The 21,134-nt window shown below is 52.9% G+C and overlaps 1 protein-coding gene across 1 annotated transcript; it reads right to left on the bottom strand.

Annotated features, from left to right (window-relative positions):
- Window positions 1-9,755: 9,755 nt before the first annotated feature.
- On the bottom strand, window positions 9,756-13,661 carry RAX (retina and anterior neural fold homeobox; the record flags this gene model as incomplete). Its single annotated transcript, XM_081097794.1, has 3 exons — window positions 9,756-10,238; window positions 12,828-13,078; window positions 13,373-13,661. The coding sequence occupies 3 exons, from the start codon at window positions 13,659-13,661 to the stop codon at window positions 9,756-9,758; spliced, it is 1,023 nt and encodes a 340-aa protein (XP_080953920.1).
- Window positions 13,662-21,134: the final 7,473 nt, after the last annotated feature.

Consider the following 21,134-nt stretch of genomic DNA (forward strand, 5'->3'; position numbering starts at 1 on the left):
TTGCTTGCTTCAGTGACAGAAGACTCCAACGTTCCCCGCCTGCCTTGCCGGCCTCTGAGCCTGCAGTTTGAAACATTGCAACAAATACAGAAGCTAAACAAAACCCCAGAAACCTGCTTTCAGTCGGCCGGGATCTCAGAGCTGGAGTTATACATTGTTTCAATTATAGAACGCAAACAAACCAGATACCTGCTTTCAGCAGCAGAGGCCTCAGAGCTGGAGCCTCAGAGCTAAAGCTGGCCCAGAATTAAAAAAGAAAAGAAAAAAAGGAGTGGTTGGGAGCTTCAGTCACCCACCAGCCTGAAAACAGCCCTCAGCCCCTCACCCAGACTGGCCAGGCACCCCAGTGGGGACCCCCACCCTGATCCAGAACACCCTTCAGGGCAAACCAGCCAGCCCCACCCATGCACCAGGCCTCTATCCTATATAGTAAAAGGGTAATATGCCTCCCAGCACCAGGATCAGCATGACAGGGGGCAGCGCCCAAACCCCCTGATCGCCCTGCAGCTCTGTGTGTGACAGGCTGTGGTGCCCCAACCCCCTGACTGGCCCTGCTGTGTGTGACAGGTGCGGCGCCCAACCCCTTGATTAGCCCTGCTCTGTGGGTGATAGAAGGCAGCGCCCCCCACCTCCCACGGGCCCTGCTCTGTGTGTGATGGGGTAGAGCCATAACCGCCCCATCGGCCCTGCCCTGAGTGTGACAGTGGCGGCACCCCAACCCCCTGATCGGCCCTGCTCTGTGGGTGATTGAGGGCAGCGCCCCAACCCCCTGATCCACCCTGCTCTGTGTGTGACAGGGGGCGGTGCCCCAACTCCCCTATCGACCCTACTCTGTGAGTGACAGGGGGCAGCGCCCCAACCCCCTGATGGGCCCTGCTCTGTGCGTGACAGGGGGCAGCGCCCCAACCCCCTGATCGGCCCTGCTCTTTGCGTGACAGGGGGTGGCACCGCAACCTCCCCATCGACCCTGCCTTGAGTGTGACAGGGGGCGGTGCCCCAACCCCACAATCGGCCCTACCCTGAGCGTGACTGAGGGTGGCATCGCAACCTCCCAATCCACCATGCTCTGTGCATGACAGGGGGCAGTGCCCCAACTCCCCAGTCGGCCCTGCTCTGAGCCCGATCAGGGGCTGCACCTAGGGATTGGGCCTGCCCTCTGCCACCCGGGAGCAGGCCTAAGCCAGCAGGTCGTTATCTCCCGAGGGGTCCCAGACTGTGAGAGGGCACAGGTTGCACTGAGGGACTCCCCCTTCCCACCCCCCCCCCCGAGTGCAAAAATTTTTGTGCACCGGGCCTCTAGTCTATATATATAAAAGGCTAAGCAACCCTCCAACTGTCCGACCAGTAGCTATTATGCACACTGACCACCAGGGGGCAGACGCTCAATGCAGGAGATGCCGAGTTGCACTGACTTGGCAGCAGTGGTTCTGGGGTGATGCACCCTGAACCAGAGAGGAGGGAGCCTAATTCTGGGGTGCATCACCCGAGAATTGCCCTCTCGCAATCTGGGACCCCATGGGGGATGTTGGAGAGCCGATTTCGGCCTGATCACTGCAGGCCAGTCTGAGGGACCCCACCTGCTGGAGGGACCCTGCTCACTCCGCAGATGACCTTTGAGCCATGACAGCACCCCAGATGCAGCTGGCGGAGGAGGGACCACGGGAGGTTGGCTCCAGGGCATGTCCAGCCCATCTCGCCCAGTCCTTCCCTGCCAGCCACATTCTAATTAATTTCCTTTCAATGTGCATGAATCCATGCACCAGGGCACTAATAGTATATAATGTCTAATGATAGGCCTAAACTTATTACCTAGTTGCTGTGTTTGGAAGGATACCAGGAAGAGGATACCATATTTTTACTGCCCAGGCATATAAAAATCTATGCTTAATGTAATTATTTTAATTAATAGACTTTGCATTAAGAATTGCCATCCTTTAGGGCTCATTCTATTAAAATGCAAGTATTTTTTCATGAAAGGTTTAAGAGGTTAGGTAAATCACGTTTGATTCATGTACATAATTTAGAAGCAATTTCTGCCTAACTTTAATGATGGAAGGGCATGAGAACATAAAAGCAGAAGCTTTCCAGGCCCCCTGGTTTCTCTGAGGTGGTTATTAATATAAAAATCCCCCTGGCTGGGTTGACCTGGTGTGTGTCTGGGGGGGGGGGGGGGGGGAGAAGGGCGGCGGGGCGGCGGGGGAGGGGGGCGTTCTGAAAGGAAAAGGGGAGACTTTCCACTCAATGAGCAGCATCAAGCCCCTGCACTTGGGAGGACTCAGGGAGAAGGGCGTTACTAGGCTGAGGAAAGGCCTTTCTCATTCATTTCTCGCGATTCTGGGAGGAGGCATTTTATTAGAAAACTTACAGTACACAAGCGGCAGGTGAAGTTCTCAAGGTAGCCATCAGGTGGCACCCTCAGCTAAGGTACTAAATGAGCATCAGCATTGTGCACTGAGAGGATATTCCAAGTCCTCTGGTCCAGCCCTTAGGTCTTACAGGCAAAGAATTTCTGCCCCAGTGAGACCACCTTGCCTGAGACCACATGTCAAGTCTATGACAGAACTGAGGATCCCGTGATCCCCTGACAAGGAACCCAATCATCGCTCTACGATAGTAATCTGAAAGGAGTGCTCCTTACCCTAAACAAAGCAAAGTATAGGAAAGACAGGGGAGCTGCTGTTTGAGTTTGAGTCCAAAGTTTAGCAGGCTAACCCTTGAATCTTGAGCAGACTTTTGGTCGACTGCCAGGCAGTCACATTTACTGAGTGCTTGTTTGCTCTATAAAAGAGTAAGAGAAGGATTAAGGAAATGAATCACAGAGCGATCTGGGAAAAGTAAGAAAAGACTAGGCATGTAAACCCACGAGAGCTTCTGGAAGGAGATGTGCTTTGAACTAGAGATAGAAAACTTTAAGGAAAGAAGAAAAAGCGACCTAGACAGAGGGCATATAGTATTCATCTAGGTGAAATCGCAGGAACAAGTTCCAGTGTGAATTTAAGCCATTGCTTCTATTCCAGGAGAGCTGGGGTGTTAGCCTGGTATGTTACTTTGGATAAAAAGGTGTTGTCCATCTTGAGCAATAACATAGAGGAGGAACTGGGGAGAGCAAGCCACTGTCAAGGTCATTTGTGTAGAGCAGAGGGTCTCTATTTCTGAGGTCAATGGGGAAGAAAATGAGTGAGTCATGCAGATGAGCCTTGAAAGCAGAAAGAGGAGTTAAGATTTGAAATGGCAGAAAAAGTGTGTGCATTTATTTATCACCGCCTAAGATAGTAGGCATGCAATGTATGTTAGCTGAATTAATGACATCTTTATTGACTTGGCAACGTTTTACCTGGCAAGAGAGCAACACTTGAAAATGGCATTTAGAAAAATTATTCCAGTGTGAGTACTTGAAATGGGTGGAAGCAGCAAGAGTTTGTGGGAAGACTTGTTTTTAAACAGCTTTATTGAGATGTGATTCACATATCATACTATTCACTCATTGAAGTACACTTATTTAGTTGGGTCAAAGATAAGTGTAACCATCCATCTAACCATCCATCATCATAGGCAATTTTGGGAAATTTCCATTAATACCAGAAGAAATCCCATATCCTTTACCTATCACCCTCTGTGTCCCCCATCCCTTGCCCCTCCTCCAGAACAAAGCAACCATGAATCTACTTTCCATCTTTATGGGTTTCCTACCTGGACTTTCATATAAATTCCCATTTTATATGGTATGTGGTCTTCCACTTAACATAGTGTTTTCAAGATTCGCCCATGTTGTAGCATGTAGCAGTACTTTGTCCCCTTTATGGCCAAACTAGAGGCCCGATGCATGAAATTTGTGCAAGGGTAGGCCTTCCTTCCCCCAGCTGCTGGCACCAGCTTCTCTCTGGCACCTGGGACCCAGGCTTCCCTTGCAGCCCTGGCTTTGTCTGGAAGGTTGTCCGAAAGGATGTCCAGTCTAATTAGCATATTATGCTTTTATTATTATAGACAATATCCCACCACATGTCCATACCACATTTTGTTTATTACTTCAACTGTTGATGGACATTTGGATTGTTTACATCTTTTGGCTATTATGAAAAATGATGGTATAAACATTCACGTTCAAGTTTCTGTGTGGACATCTTTTCATTTCCCTTGGCCAGAATTGATAGGTGATATAGTAACTATATATTTAATAGTTTGAAGTATTGCCAGATTTGCTTTCCTTTTTTAAAAATATACTTTTATTGATTTCAGATAGGAAGGGAGAGAGAGATAGAAACATCAATGAGAGGGAACAATTAATTGGCTGCCTCCTGCATGCCCCTACTGGGGCTCAAGCCTGCAACCCAAGCATTTGCCCTTGACCAGATGGAACCTGGGACCCTTCAGTCCACAGGCCAATGCTCTATCCACTGAGCCAAACCAACTAGGGCCAGATTTGCTTTCCAAAGCAACCACACCGGGTCCCCTTTCCACCAGCAGTGTATGAGGGCAGCAGGAAACAATGGCTACACCCCATTCTTCTGAAGGAAGCAATAATTATATCTTATTGTGTCTTCACAAGCTGCTTTTTTCCCAGTCGAGACCGAATTATATTTCGCCCCTTGTTATTATTACCTATCACGCCTGTCCTAACAAAGTCGGGCCTCTGTAGCTGCCTCTGGAAATACTGTCTGTCTCTCGCCATAATGTATTCAACTCGTGATAGCAGGTGCCTGTCATGATAGTGGTACCTCTGGAAACAGTGGCTTCCTGTCCTGATAATGGCTGCTTCTGGCAATAGTAGCTGCTTGTCCTGTAGTAGCTGCCCGTGGCACTATAACCCAGTCAGGTAGTAGCTGCCTGTCATTATATTGTCCTGCCCAGTAGTAACATGTCACGAGGTTTATGGGATTCTAAAGGAATTTTTTAATTGAATTTATTGGGGTTACATTGGTTAATAAAATTATATAGGCTGTGAGACGTGGCCAAGGATCTAGATGATTTAATCCAGTTTTACGAAAGGGCTTTTACAGTGAGCAGTTAAGGCAGTTAAGAAATTAATCACTAATGAGTCATTAACTCTGCCCACTATTGTGCAGTTAACAAACCGAGGTCAGATTATTAGAGCCAGTTCCCAATTAAGGAGACGACATTGGCACTAAGTGCGCCCTGGGGCTCTTGAAGGGACCTGCGCCCCTTTCCCAGGCAGTTTAGGACGCAGGCCGAGCTCCCGGGGCGGGGCGGACTCTGGCTTCCGGGGCAGAGGAAATGCCAAATTCTCATTCTTATTATCTTCCCCAAAAGTCTTTTCCTGCCAGCTTCCTGGCCCTGGGACTGGGGCTGGGGCTGGAGGTGTGCGTGCATGTGTGTGTGTGTGTGTGTGTGTGTGTGTGTGTGTGTGTGTAGGGGGGCGGCATAGACAGCACCTCAAATGCTAAAGTCCTGGGGGCGGCTGGGTCCACACCCTGACATCCCTACCGTACATGCCCGCAGGAGGGTCCCGGCTCCCCAGAAGCGGAGTCCTACTGTCCCCGCTTCCCTCACGCGGGTTCTCCGAGGTCTCCGCAAAGACTTTCAATTAACCGATGAATCTGGCGGTGAGAGGCCAGGATCGGGGTTCCCTCCCTCCACTCGCGGGATTCTAGGTTCACTAGGGCGGGGTGGGGCGGGCAGGAGTTGTCTTCCCTGGTTTGATAACTCTTCCACTTGCACCCAGCGGGGCTGCCCAGTCCACTTGCTGACCCGTGGGGAAGCCTGCCCCTCCCAAGGACTCCCCGAGTCCTCGCGTCACCCACAATAGCTCTGATCATCCTCAGGGCGGTGGAGGTGGGAGCGCGGACCCGCAGGGGGCTGACGGGGTTCCGAGAGCCGGAAACCTCTGATGGATGAAAAGCTTGGACGGACCTGAAGCCCAGCGCGGGGGCACGGTGACACCGGTGAAGAGAGCTCTGAGGGGCTGGGCCGCCCTGGACCCCGAGGCTCTGGAGACCAGCGAGCGGGAGAGAGGAGCCCGCAGTCCCCCGCGTCCCGGCGGTAGAGAAAGCATCGCCCCCAGAGGCGGGGAGCCGTGGTGCGCACCACGGACAAGACCCCTAGTGTCCAGGAAGAGACTTCTCCCGGGGAAAATCGCGAACCCGAAGCTCCCCCACCGCCGCAGGAGAGACTGATGGAGGCCGGGAGCCGGGTGGCTGGCTCCGCGCAAGCAGGGGACCACAGGGTCAGCGGAGGGTCCCGGGCGAGCGCGGCGGACGGTCGGGATACAGGACCAGGGCTGCGCCTGGCTCCGCCTGTCTCTCGCCAGCGGTCCAATTCCATGCGTCCTTCCCTGGGCGCCGCCCAACAGGATTCCCAGGAGCCCAAAATAGCTGCTCTTCAGATTCACCTGCTGGCCTCTTGCGGCCAGAGCAGACGTCATCCTCTGGGAAAGGGTCACCAAGCCTCCCTCTAAGATGAACGGGACCCAGGTCGGCCTGGATCAAGGCCCGCCTCCATCTGGGTCGCTGGGCGCCGAGCAGCGGTGTCTTTCCTCTCTGAACCCCGTAAGGCCACTCGCTACAGGTTCTCGTTCCCCTTCAGGGGGCCCTCAGGCTCATTACGAAGACTCAACAACCATTTCCCAAGTGGTGCGGGCTTGCTGGGGAGGCCTTTCCCCGGAGTCCCGTGTGCCCGCCCCAAAGCAGAGCCAGCACAGTCTGGTTTGGAAGCCAGCGCCTCTGCAGAGTGATTTCTGTCGCCCTGAGCTTGAGTAGCGGCCCCACGCGTTTCAGGGTTGTCTGGGGCTCTGAAGCTCCTTGTCCGGAGCCATTCTCACCTCCAGTCTGAGTTAGGTACTGGCTTCCAGTCTCACCTGCACCAGTTCGGCTGACGCGGCAGCAAGAACCTCCGACTTTAGATTGCCTTGCTAGGCAGCCCCTGGGGTTGGGGGTGGGGTGCTGAGACAGGGGTGTGGTCCAGCCCTCCCCAGGAGGCCCAGGAAAACACTCACAGCTCGCTCCCACCGCTCAGGACCTCAGTTTCCAGGTGGCCTAACGAGCTGTTCTTGGGAACTGAAATAAGGAGCATTTATTCAGCAAATGCTTCCTGGGCGAGCACTATGATGGTGAACGGACCCAGCCTGTGGTTGTTACAGCTCCAAAGATTACAAGGCTGTCAACTGGGGCAACCTCTCTGGGCCTGTTTCCTCCTTTACAAAACAGGGCTAATTGTATCTTCCTGGTAGGGTGGTTGTGAGTCTTCTGTGAGTCAACAGATAGATGTAAGCCGCTTAGAAGCCTGTTGGCACAGTTTTCAGTGATCATTAACCTTTAGCAATTTTATTCTCATTTCCTAAGGACTTGTCCCTGAAATCCAGTTGAAATGGCTCAAATTGTTGATACCTAAAGAGATGGTTTAGCAGAATATCCACTCTCAAACTGAACTAAATAGTAAAGGAAGAGAAGGAGGTAGTGGGGAAATGCAGATGAAAAAAAATAGAGCCCAGCCAGTGTGGCTCAGTGGTTGAGCCACGCCTATGAACCAGGAGGTCATGGTTTCATTTCAGGCCCGGCACATGCCCAAGTTGCGGCTGGATCCCCAGTAGGGGGTGTGCAGGAAGCAGCCAATCAATGATTCTCTCTCATCACTGATGTTTCCATCTCTCTCTCCCTCTCCTTTCCTCTCTGAAATCAAGAAAAAAAATATATTTTAAAAAAGAATTGAAAGAAAAATGGCAGAGAGGAAACAAAATGAACAATTGTGGAAATAATCCAAGAAAAGTGAAGAAGATGCTGATGTGGGGATGGGCCCAGGACTCTGATAGGAATAATGAGGGCAGGCAGAGGGAGAGGGCAGTGAATTTGGGAGTTTTCTGAATAAATTATTCCTAGGTGTTAAAGAATGAAAGAGGACAGGCCGACCTGGAAGAAATTTACCTATGCATTCATCGAGTTTACCTATTGTTTCTTGCCAAGAGCTGATGTCACTTGGGCCACTTCATCCACTTCCCCAAGGAACATCTTTTGAGCGAAAGCGCAGGTATTCCTTCTTATATCTTGGGGGAAATAACCGATAAATAAATGCTTACCGACCAACCTACTATGTGCAAGACACCAGAGGGAGGGCAAGGGTACACAGCCCTGTGTATGCCACAGCCTCTCGAACCGGGCATAGCAAGGCCTGAATTCTGCAATGACTCCCTCTATCCCAAGCCAGGAGCAGTCATCCTTCCAAGGAGGTTTTAGGAAGCCAAGCGCAGCGCAGGGATGCTGCGGGGATCAGAGAAACGGCCCACAACGCCTAGGGCTTCACGCTGGGTAATTGACAATGTATACAAAAGACTTACAGGTGACCTGATTCCATCTTTCCCACCTCCCAGAGAGGTGGGCTCCGTTCTGACTAGGAAGGGGCGGGGGACTGGGTGGCTTACTAACGTGCTAACCACCGACAGACAGTAGGCGGTTGATGCTCAGGCTCTGGCAGCACCTTTCGGGGTGTAAGCGAAGCTAGGGGACCGGCCGCCCAGCTTCCAGGATCAATTTCGGATACTAAAGCCGCTCAGCCTGGGAGCCCCGGGCCCTCCTTTACCGCGAGAACCCGGGGGGCTTCTGAAGCCCCGGGGACCTCCAGATTCCTTCTCCACCCCAGAGCGGGTGCCAGAGAACTGCAGATGCTGCCCGCAGTGCCCCGCGAGGACGTGCCTTCCCGTCGGGCACAGAGCGCTCCGGGACACATTCCCCGCAGGGATTCACCGGAACCGCTGGGGGCGGGGGGTGCGTGGCGAGTCGGGGGAGGGGCGAGAGAGAGGCGCCGGGCTCAGGGAAGGGAAAGTCGCTCCCGGAATTTGGAGGATTAATGTCATGGACCCTGGGTACCAGGGCTGGCACCGACTGGTGACCTGGACCATGATCTGAGGGGGCCTTGGCCGCGGCGCGCTGGAAAGAGGGAGGCAGGGCCGCCCGGGGCTTGGAGAGGTTCAGTTCTCACCTTAGGAAGGTGGTGCAGACGCTTCCCATTGGGGGGTCCATCCTTCCAAGTAGCAGCCTCAACCGGGCTGTCGGGGCAGCGCATAGGCAGAGGAGCCTGAGGCTCCAAACACCCCGAACGCCGCGCATTCGCACGCGCCCTTCAGCACCGAAGGAGCAGCTTTGGACCCGACGCCGCGGCGCTGGGAATGGGGACTCTGCCCAGGGTGGGGACACGGCTCCGCGGAAGCACACTGCGCCGGGGGTAGCACAGGGGCCCGGATTCCGCGCACCCTCCTGCTTTCCGTGACCCACCCCCGGCCCACCGCACAGGCCCTCTCCCACGCCCTTCACACCCACACCCTCCTCCCACCGCCGCAGTCCCGAGGGCGTTTAACTGGAGTCCAACCAAAACAAGTAAATCTTTAATTTTCCTCTCAAATACTTTGAAACTATTTATACAAACAATTCTTCAAACGCTATTTCCCCGCCCCCGCCCCCACCCCCCACCCCTTCCTCCCAGTTGTCGTTTTCTGGGGCTGCCACGCCGCCCGGGAACGCGGAGGCCGGGCGCTTTGCGTCCCTCGGACAGGGCCGGGCCGCTCGCTGCTCCCCCTCGAGCAGCGAGGCTGGGGGTCTCCGGGGGTTTGGGGTGGCTAAGGGGCCTCGGCCGGCCGGAGGGTCAGTCCTCCGGGTGAGTCCGGAACGGATGCGCACCCGAGACCCTGGCTGCAGCTTCGGGCTGCACGGGAAGGCGTGGCCGAGTCGGGGTCCCAGGGAGAGGGGCGCACGCCTGCGGTGCGTGGTCGGCTCCGGGCGGGTGGTCAGGCGCCGGGTTTGGGCCCCGCGCCCCTAGAGGGCCGGCCACGGCTTCCCGATGGCCTGGATGTGCTCCTTGGCCTTCAGGCGCAGCGCCGCGATGCTGCTGTTGCGCGGGTCCGCCTCGTCCAGCGGGAACTTGTCCGCGAAGCCGGGCCCGCAGGGGTAGGCGGGCGGCGGCGGCGCGAGGGGCTGCAGGCCGGGGCCCAGCGGCGGCGAGTTCAGGAAGGGCGGCGGCGGCGGCGTGTAGCTGGCGGGAAGGCTCTGCGCCGGCGGCCCGAAGCCCGGCAGGCTCTGCAGCGCCGTGGCGCCCCCGCCCGGCAACGGCGGCCCGAGCCACGACTCCAGCGGCAGGGCGCCCCCCGCCGGCCCGCCGCCGCCCGCCCCGAGGGGCGCCAGAGCAGCCGAGGGCGGGGAGCGGCTGAAGGAGAGGAGGGGCGAGTCCTGCAGCTTCATGGACGACACCTCCAGCTTCTCCTGCCGTCGCCACTTGGCCCGTCGGTTCTGGAACCACACCTGCGGAAGGCGGCACAGCAGCCGTGGAGCTGCAGCCCAGCAGCTCACTCCCCCCCACCCCCAAGTAAAACTGGGGCGCGGCCATCTCGCACCTACTTCTTTCACCCCCACCCATCACCCCCCACTCGCATTATCCGTCCTCTTCCTTCTCCTTTCCTCTCTTTCCTCCTCCTCTCTTTCCTCTGGGTCTCCTTGTCCCACACGTGTCCCTGTGTATCTCACCTATAGCTATGGTTGTATCTGTTTCCAAAAAAGTGAAGTTAACCCTGGAATCAGACCGTGGGGCTTTAGAACCCAGATCTCACCCATTTCTGTGACCTGCTGGTTGGCAACCCCTCCTGACACTGCGTTTTGACTCTGCTTCCCCCCTGTGTGGTTCAGCTCTCAGTAACCGCCCCCCCCCCCCCATCAGACTTTCTGTGCTTTACCTACCTTTAGTCGCTGTTATAAACATGTATATAAACCACATACGCTAAGCACTGTAACTAGCATCGCTGGATGCTAAGGTACAGCCATTTCCACGAATAACTGGTAAGATGGGTTCAATGAGTTCAAGTCTTTTTTTCCCCTTTACATATGGAAAGTGCATGCCAGAGTGAAGTCTGGTCTCTTAACAATGAAACATCCATTCTTGATTTGATAAAATCACAAGAAAGGGTGCATCCTCAGAAACAATTCTTGGAGAGGATTGATCTAGCTTAGTGGAGTATCTAGAAAGAACTTTGGACAAACTGGTGGCTTCAGTGTTATTTTATGAAGGGAAATGGAGGGTAGATATGACTTTAGAGACTTTAGAGGGAGAAAGCAGTTGTGAGTCCATAAGGGTGGGGAGGAGCACCTCCAGGGGAGCTGAGAAAAGAGGCACCAGTATCCGAGCCAAGCAGGGCAAGTGTGCATAAGGCTGGGATTTGGGGGGGAGGGGGGAAGAACAAAACATGTAAGTGCCTGCCCCCTTCCCACAACGTATTCACCTACATATCTGAGGCTCCGATTTCCCCAGAAATAGGAGATGTTTGCAGATAGATAACTGAGAAAAGAGAAACACTGGCTTGGGTGAGGGTTCCCATCCCCCGTCCCCTGCTTCTCAGGATGTCCCACTCCATCCCCCAGAATATCAGCCAAGGTCTTCAGATGGATCCTGTATCCCCAGTTGGAGGGCTAAAGACCTGGAAAGTCAGCTCTTATACTGCTGCCTCAACACAGCTGAGACCCTGCTTAGCACCCCACCCCCATCTGATTACATCGTAGCCCTGCATTAAGCACCCACCATACGCTGGACACGTAGGCCCTGTAGTCACAGAGAAGTCACAGACACTGTTCTCAAGAGGACAAGCCCAAAGGACCAGCCAGAGGACAAGTGAAGATGGAGGAAGGAAAGTGGGACAGAGGCGGCATCAGGTGTGAAGGCAGCCCCTGACGGGCCAGGCCTCTATTCCGAAGGGCACTGGAAGGCTTGGCTCAACTCTTTCCCATCTTTCACTTGATGCTTTTCCTCTTCCTAAGACCAGCTGCCCGCCCTGGACAGCAGGTGCTAATATGTCCACCCCTCCCATGACACCATTGCAGCGTCACTGCCACACTTTAGGAGAAATGGAACTGTCCTGGCCAGTTAATCCTGAGCCACCTTAGGGAACTATGTTTTAAAACAATGACATCTACTCGTTACTTTAAACCCTCAAATTGAGCAGAAGAGACAAAGACAAGAGCTTGTCCCCTTTTACTTTTAAGACAAGGCTGAAAGCCCCCAACCATCTGAGAATCTCACTTCCTGGAAATACACACACACACACACACACACACACACACACACACACACCATTCAGCTCCCCTGCCTTTCAGATGCAGTGAAACTTGTTCCCAGTGACTCCTTTCAGGCCTCTGTAAACTCTCCCAATTTGGAAATCCTCCCAGATTTTTCACAGATGACTAGCAAATATTTAAGGCTTTCAAATATTTTAATGATCAGGGATTAAAGATAATTCAGCTTTAATTAAAGCAAAAACCCCTTTACAACAAAAAGAAAGGGCCTCTGCAGCAGGAAGCTGTTTGGATGTGCACCAGAGAAGCCAAAGTCAGGCCCTTAAATAAATCCCCGGGAAGTTTCAACGGCGAGGCGCCAGGCCGCTCGCAGGAAGACAGGGTTTGGGGTTTTAAACAGAGTGCTTGCAACTGGAGACTAGGGTGGCATTCGGGTCCCAACCTGGTAACCCTCAGCTGCTGCCTGCATTCCCTCTCTCTCAGTACTCACCCCTCCACACACACCCCATCCTGGCTGCGACTAATGAGCGGTCCTTGCCCGCCCGCGGTCCCGATTCCTCTCTTTAGCTCCGAAGATGGAGACCCCAGAGGGGAAGTGGAACTGAGAACTGGCACCGAGTGCCCCAAGGACAGCGCGGGGCACGTGGAAGAAGGTCTGTGACGCTCGTTTGGGGCTCTGGCCAGCCAAGCCGAGGAAGGCCAGTGGGAAAAGTGGCATCATAAATGCGTGGGCTCCGGGGGTTCAAGGGAGCATTGGCTGCAGCTCGGGCTACCCCCCCCCCCCGCCCTCACAACACACACATACACACAGGGACGACCTGAGCGCTTTACCTGGACCCGGACCTCGGGGAGGTTGACCTTGCCCGCCAGCTCCTCGCGGCTGTACACGTCGGGGTAGTGGGACTTCTCGAACGCTCGCTCCAGCTCGTGCAGCTGGTAGGTGGTGAAGGTGGTGCGGTTCCTCCGGTGCTTCTTCTTGGGCGGCTCCTCCTCCGACAGCTTCGGGTCGCCTGCGGGTCCGACGGGCAGCCCCGGGCTCGGCCGCGCCTCCCCGGACTCCTTGGGGCAGTAGGGGCGGGGGCCTGGGGCGGCGGGGGCCCCGGAAGGTCAGAGACACTCCCGGGAGTCTCCCTAGACCCACCCCGCCTACCCTAGGGCACTGGCAGCCAGTTGCGGGCTCCGGGATGACCCGGCGGGAGGGGGGGCGGTGAGGGCTGCGAGGCCCCCCTAAGCTTTCTCTGAACTCACACTGGAAGCTCCTGCCATCAAACCCGCACCCAGGCGCCTTGATAAAAATTAAGGCTGGGCGCTCTGTCCTGCGGCGTGTCTAAGTCTGGGCTCCCTAGGGGCTCGCAGCAGCCCGGGTGCGCACTCACCTTCGTACTCCGGAGCGGGCGGCGGGGCGGGCGGCGGGCAGGGCTGGGCGCCTCCTGCGGGCGCCTTAGGGCAGGTAGCCCTGGCGCCCGGCCTCCGGTCTCGCTCCTTGGTGACCCCGGCGCCCGGCTCCGCTGTGAAGGAGCCGAGGATCCCGTGGTCCTTGGTAAATCCCAGGATGGCTTCGATGCTGTGCAGCCGCGAGGTGCTGCCGCCCGGGCTGCGGAGCAGGTGGCCGGCGAGCGAGAAGCTGCCGTCGGCCATGGCTGGGGCGCAGCCGGGCAGGTGCATGGGGAGAGCGGGAGGCAGGAGGGCGCGGCCCACGCTCTCGGCAGCGCCGTCCGCTTCGGAGACAGAGAAGAGGCTCGAAGACGGTGCTTCCCGTGCACGGCCGTCCAACCCGATGGCTACCGACCCAAGGTCAAGCTCGGCTGGCCACGCCGGCAGAGCCGCGCTCGCTGGAGGCGGGCGAGCGCTGGGCCCACGGCCGCCTCGGTCCCCGCAGGAGTCAAAGGGGCGACTCCCGGGAGCTGGGGCTCCGGGGGCTAAAGGCTGGGGACCCACTCACCCTGGCTCCTCCCCTCTGGCTCCCGACCCAGTCACCCCCACCCCCGCCCCGCAGCGGGCGGATCCCCCGGGCGGGGGCAGCATCTCTCATCTTCCTAGTCCCTCAAGCACACCCCGGGGCCAGCGGCGGGGCTTGACAGGCCTGGGGGCCCGGGTCTGGGGGTCGGCGGCCCCGCCTTGCCTCAGTGGGCCCGACGCCCTCGGTCTCACCTCTTCGTCTAGGACTTCCCTCCTCCTGGGACCCACCTCCCCCATCCCAGACTCGCCTCCTCCCCAGGCTCCTGCCTCCGCGGGGCTGAGCGCCCGGGGCGACCCTCGGAAAGGCTCCACAGCGGTGGAAGTCAGTCCGCCCTGCTTGTAATTTCCCCTCTGTCCCCCTTTGTACCCCCCACAGGCAATCCTCTGGGCTCCGTGGTCCGAAGCCCGGGCTTGGGGTTTACTTTGTGTGTGTCTGTGTTAACTGCTCCTCCCCGACTGGCACTGGCGCGCGGGCTCCCTCTCCAGCATCCAGCACCGGCCGGGAGGCGGTGGGCCGTCTGCGCCCGCAGGCCCGGCACCCGCAGTGCCCCACGGCCCTGCCGGAGCCTGGGAGGCCCCAGTTGGACGCGCTGCCGGGCTCAGTCCCGCGGGAGATCCTCGCTCTCTCAGCCTGTCCTGCGGGAACCCTCCCCACCCACCGACTCCTCAGGCGCAGGAGGGGACCCACCTCAGGCTGACTGGGGAAGGACCTTGAGGGGCGGGGAGTCTCCAGCTTCCCTGGGAGTTACAGGCGTAACCGCTTGCCTTTCTTTCCTGTTGGGAGACCCCTCAAGGCTTCCGTGGCCCAGAGTGGCTCGGAGGCCAAATGGAAAGATGATTGGGGGAGAGGGGGGGCTTTTTTGTTGTCCACACCTCCCGTGCTGTGACCGCTGGCTGAGGCCGGACCCCAGGCGGACCCCAGCCTTTGCAGAACTTAAATGCTTCCTGAAAAGCCGACGACCCTTAGGAAAGGACCTAGAGATTCTTACAAATCTTTGCAACAGGTGCCTTGATCCTTACTCAGGGGCGTCCCCTCCCTGCGCCGCGTTTGGTTATTCCCTTTGCGTTCTTTCTGAGGGTCCAGCTCTGACGCAAGCCCTGTCAGCCCCACAAGGGGAAGGAAGGACTGGGCCCCTGGCCGTGAGGAGCGCAAGGTCAGCCTGGGAGACAAGGCAAAGGAGACACAAGAGAAGAACACCTGTGTTTGGATCCTCCCCATTGAAATTGACCTGCGACTAAGCTAAGGATCCTTAAGTGGGCAAATGGAGGGAAGTTAATTACACACATCGCTTTATTTTTTTAAATACAAACATAAAAAGGTAAGTTAAAATAGCAAGCATATGAGTTTGAAGCGGCCAGAAACTGATTCAAGTTAAATTATTTTTAATTTGAAGAAAACGCTAAATAAATGAAAATCAGTATGTGTTTTATAGTGCTTGAAGATCACTATACTTTTTAGAATCCTTTCACATTCTTCCTCTCATCGGATCCCCACAACCCTGTGAGGTGAGCTGGACCTTATATGTATTTGTCCCCATTTTACAGAAGAGGAAACAGAGTCTCACAGTGATATGATACAGCTGTTAAGTAGAAGGGTCAGGACTAGAACTCAGGCCTACTGACGCCGTGGCCAGTGTTTTCCAGCTGCGGCTCATTTGTAATTATTAAGGTAGAGGGTGATGTTTTGGAAAGAATCAAAATGTTCCTACATCTAAGAAGCTGAGGTAGAAATAAGTGAAGCCAGAATGCCTAGACAGAGGCGCTGGAGTCCAGGAGGACTGAAGAGGATCCCACCACAAGCAGGTGAAGGAGCCTGCCCCAGGCTCTGCTCAGGCTGCCCAGGCTGTCAAAGGCACCGCCTGAAATCAGCCTGGCGCACCTCACAAGGTCCCATGTACCGTTACGTAGAGCAGGTGCTGGGGAGCTGAGGCTTTGGTGACCAGAAGGCGGCCTTGGGGGTAATTAATTGGTGTTTGCGGTTTCCCCTCTGACTGAGAATGCTTTTTATGTAAACTTGTCCAATATTAAACTGATCTCTATAATCACCGTTAAACAAAGATTGGCAGCGTTTCCTTAAGCTCCTGCCCACACGCTAAGAGGGCTTAGCGCCTTGTTTTCCAAAGTTAATTCCCTCTGGAACTGCCCAGCTCGCCCCAATAGGCCCAGGTGAGGTGGGCTTGTATTTGCTGTTTATTTCAGAGGCTGGGGGGAGGGGGGCAGAAGAGACTGCAACAGCCACTAGTGAGGGGCTAGGGGGGAAACAGGGCGGAGTGGGACAAGGGGAGGTTGGGGCTTCCTTTGTGAGCGACATAAAGAGCTAGTCAATACCATTGTGGGCACAGTGGAGGGTACTCCAAGCAATCAGCCGGGGGTCATTGTTAGGGGCTAATCTACATGTGTATTTCCCAAGAACTCGATTAGGGACAGTGAATGGACTCGGCCACGTCCCTAATTCTTCTAGCAATTTTCCGGCAGTTACGCCAGCTCCTAAGCAGCCCAGCTTCAGCAAAAGTAAGGAGCCTGGCTTCTGAACTCCACCTCTGTTTAATTCATTAATTCATTAGGTGGATCAAAGAAAACTCCCCCTCCCACCCACCCCATAGGGGCTGAATCGAGACACAGCTAAAGCCCCTTTAAACCAGGCATAGCTCAGAGAAACATTTCCAAAAGTGAGGAGAGTGGGGTGGTTGGGGTATGGGGTGTCTTATACGAGAGGGAGGCTCTGTGTAACGTGGGAAGCACAATACAGACAACAGAAGTTGGGAGAAAGATTTTGGGGAGCAAGGGCATAGACACTGGTGAGTCCTAACAAAACACAATCTAAATGCAAGCAGCAATTCTGCAGGGTGGCAGCATAAAGAGGCTCTTTTCTCTTGGGTATATGCAGGAGGGCCTGTTTCTGGAAGTATTCTAGGCAGACTGCTTCACCACAACATTCTTGAGAGAAATGAGTGTCTATAGAGTTCCCTTAGCACTGGGTGGGTAGGGGGCATGGTCACAAAGTGAGTTCATGCCATCTGACCACAGCCTCTAGGAATTTTCCCCTGAAGTGATGTTTCAGGTTTGGGCAAAAATAAAAAAAAAAATGTCGATTTAAGGTCCTGTGTGCTATCGCTTCATAAAGTATATAAAACAAGTAGATTGTCTGTATGTGGGTCATCCCTTTAGTAGATGTGGTTTCATCCTGGAGTAACTCCACCTGCCTCATCCCACCTTATGGGACCATCACCTCTCACTAGTCCATGTTCATTCAGGTAGGCAGCTAAACTTCAGTTTCAGCCAAAGCATAACTCATATAATCATCACACACACACACACACAGCCCTAGCTGGTTTGGTTGAGTGGATAGAATGCTGGCCCTGTGAACTGAAGGGTCCCGGGTTCGATTTTGGTCAAGGGCACATGCCCCAGTTGCAGGCTCCATCCCAAGTAGGGGTGTGCAGGAGGCAGCCGATCAATGATTCTCTCTCATCATTGATGTTTCTATCTTTCTCTTACTTTCCCTTCCTCTCTGAAATCAATTTTAAAAATATATATGTATTTAAAAACACAAACAATATATAACAGCCCTGCCGATGTGGCTCAGTTGGCTGGACCATTGTCCTGTTCACCGCAAGGTCTCGGGTTTGATTCTGGTCCAGGCACATAACTAGGTTTCGGATCCAATCCCTGGTCAGGGTATATATGGGAGGGAACTGGTCAATGTTTCTTTCTCACGTTGATGTTTCTTTTGCTCCCTTCCTATCTCTCTAAAATCAATAAAAATAAATAAATATGCTTAGATCTGAGTTCACAATGATACACATAACATAAAACTTAAAAAAAGAAAATATGCCGAAACCGGTTTGGCTCAGTGGACTGAAGGGTCCCAGGTTCGATTCCGATCAAGGGCATGTACCTGGGTTGCGGGCACATCCCCAGTAGGAGGTGTGCAGGAGGCAGCTGATCGATGTTTCTCTCATCGATGTTTCTAACTCTCTATCTCTCTCCCTTCCTCTCTGTAAAAAATCAATAAAATATATTTTAAAAAAGAAAATATTCTTGAGATGGTTATCAGAAACATCCTTACATTGGCACAAATGATAAACTTCTCTTATGCACCAGTCTACAAGTCAATATGACAATCTGAATATTCTCTAGTGTTTTCAGACTGAATTAAATCAAGTGTTGATATTACGATACTGCAGTGAATAATCCCATCATATATTTGTGGCTAAAATACATGAAGCAGTGAAGAGATGGGCCCATGTAGGCATTTCTGGCTGAACTGAGAGCCCTCGTGGATGTGTGTGTGGGAACAGACATTTCATCTGATCACAAGATGAAACCAGGGCAGTTGGAAGCTGCTGTGTTTCCAGGCAGTAATGCTGTTTGAAAGACTTCCTTTTGTGTAAGAAGAGGGGCCACAGCTCTCTGCAGACCAGCCGGTAATTAGCAAGAGGTCTCTGCTTCTTTGGCATTCTCATTGTTTCCCAATTACGATATTTTGGGGAACAACATCATAAAACTAATCTCGATGTAGTTTTTCTGTTATTTCAGAGAAATCTTTCTAATATTTAGAAGGGGGAAGTTTGTGGGCTCTCTCACTTCTAGCCCCCACCTTTCCTTTATAGATGTGGAAATGGGGGAACATAGAAGTGAAGGGATTTGCCCAAGATGAAACAGAACATCTGTGACAGGACTTGGGCTCCCCAACTCTCTATTAGGCCACCGAGGCGTTACCATGCTATGCTCAGCTATCTGGATCCTGCACTTGGGTGTCCCATGCTGGGACTCGGAGTAAGTCTGTGGATGAACCTGGACGAATATGTTTGTTATACAACACAATGAAGTTACTCTTTACATGACTCCCAATCATTTACCACCCTGATTACCACAGTCCTGAGCTTGCTTTTGCAGCTGATGCCAATCCAAGCAGACTTTATGTAAGAAAAAGAATCCCTTGGCAATAGATTTGCATGGGGTTTTGGCAAACAACTGATATTCCTAGTCACTGGCCACTAGAGCCTATGGTTAGCTCCTCTTCCCAGCTCTGGGTTCAGTGACGTCACGTTAGTAGCCTGAAGTCTGCCATAGTGGGAAGATTTCCACCACAGATATTGGCAAACACTACAAATCAGGGCATTTTCCCTCATCCCCCAATTAATGGGTTTTAAATATTTACTAGCATTCCATTAAAGGATGAAAAATATCAGGAAGTATTATTATTAAAACTAACACATGATCTATTAGATAAGAGATGTCTACCTCGCCCCCCCCGCCCCCCCCCCCCCGCACAAAGGAATATTTACATTGTTATCTCAGACTGTAAGTAAAAGAGGGAAACTTGGGTTCCTGCCAAAGAAATGGGCTTTTTTTGATTGCTAGGAGCAACGCTATATTAAGATAATTCCTCTTTACTTGTTTTCTAATTAAACTAATTGAATTCAGAGTGTCTAGGGGAAGCACAAGAGACATTTATCTCGAGGGGATGATGGCCTTGAAGCCAGTCAATCCTCTTAAGAGTGTCAGAGGACAAATCCAGGGAGGCCCACTTTGTAACAGCCTTCACCCCACCCCCACCAGAGTTTAGCCATCTTCAGGATTCTTCTCTCCTATTTTATTTTATTTTTTTGGAAAAAAAATTAGGGAGCCCATTCTCATAATTTCACAGCACCCTATGGTGGTCCTTATTATTACAATACTTTATTTCCCATATCACCCAAATTCAATACACCCCCTTGGCTCTATTTCTGGACTATTTCTCATATGTGGACACTCTTCTCCACCTCCGCCACATTGCAGGCCGTTGGCCTATCTTGCTTGGACGGATTACTGACTTAGCCTTCTAACTGGCCCCTTCCTGCTACTTTTAGCTCCCTACTCTCCACTCCACTCAGCAGCCAGATAATCTTTCAAAAATATAAATCAGATCATGCCACTCCCTGCATAAAACCCTTCACAGGCTTACTATTTTTTACACTTAGGATAAGATCCAAACTCCATGCACTGCTCTATAACACTTACCCCTTCCCCATTTCTCAAATAGCCTCCTTGAGCACTTGTGACCACTCTCCTATCTGCCCCACCTTGCTCATGAGTTACAGCCACCTTGGCCTTTTTTCTCTTCTTGAACTCCTCCAGGCCCCTTCCTGCCTCCGGACCTTTGCACAGACTGTTCTCACTCCCTGAAATGCCTGCCCCCAAATGTATACATGATTCTTCTTGTAATTTTATTTTTCTCAAAGCACCTTCCACTCTCCAAAACTAATTTATTATTATTGATTACTTGTTTGTTACCCATCTACGTTCACTAGAATCTAAGCTGCATGAGATTGGAACTTTTCTATTGGCCTCCGGAATATATGTTGCACACAGTCGTGGTTGATTTAATGAATAACTGCAAGGACCTCTATTTTACAGATGAGGAGACAGGTTAAGTAACTTGTCTAATTTCACACTGCCGTTAATTAACAAGAGGGCACATTTTTTTTTCACATTCCTATAGTTAGTCATCAAGATTAATTCTTTCCCAGGTGTTTGGAAAATGTCAAACTATTTTGCTTTCCTTCCCAAATAGTCCACAGAAATCATTTGATAGTTCACAGAAATCACTTGTTTTCAAAAGCCAGTTCCATCTGCTCTGGTCTTGTTAGCATCAGCGCTGGCTGGGGTCTCCTTCACCGCCTTTGATGTGAGTTTTCCTGGAATGAGGAGTCCAGTGCAATCAGGCCCCACCCCCCACCCCCCCACCTCTCCGAGCGGGAAGCTCCTTGCAGGGAATGCTGTTCTTCTTTCAAAGTGGCTCCTGCAATTCTACTTCAGGCTAATAGCTTTAGTTTACTTTTAGAGTTGACAGCAATTTTATAGACATTTGTTTGTCAATTTTTATTGTACTTTCTCCTTTGACCCCTTAATCCCTAAAAATGCTGACCTTATATGTCCTGACCCAACTAATTAGCCCCATTTACCCTCCAGATGCTTTAATAAGGCTGTCAGGATGCTCCCATGAAGGGTCTTCATTCAAACGTCAGAAGCTTACCACACTTACTGCGGGGTTAGCATCCTAAGTTAAAGGAATGAGCTTTAAAGAAATACAACTTGGAAATGTTTAAAGGTTTTCTGAAATGACATAAGAGAATGAGCAAGCATCTCTTGGTACACTTATGCTATCATTCCACAGCTCCAGGAATTAGACAT

This window comes from Myotis nattereri, assembly GCF_964212035.1.
Source record: "Myotis nattereri genome assembly, chromosome: 8".
NCBI lineage: Eukaryota > Metazoa > Chordata > Mammalia > Chiroptera > Vespertilionidae > Myotis > Myotis nattereri.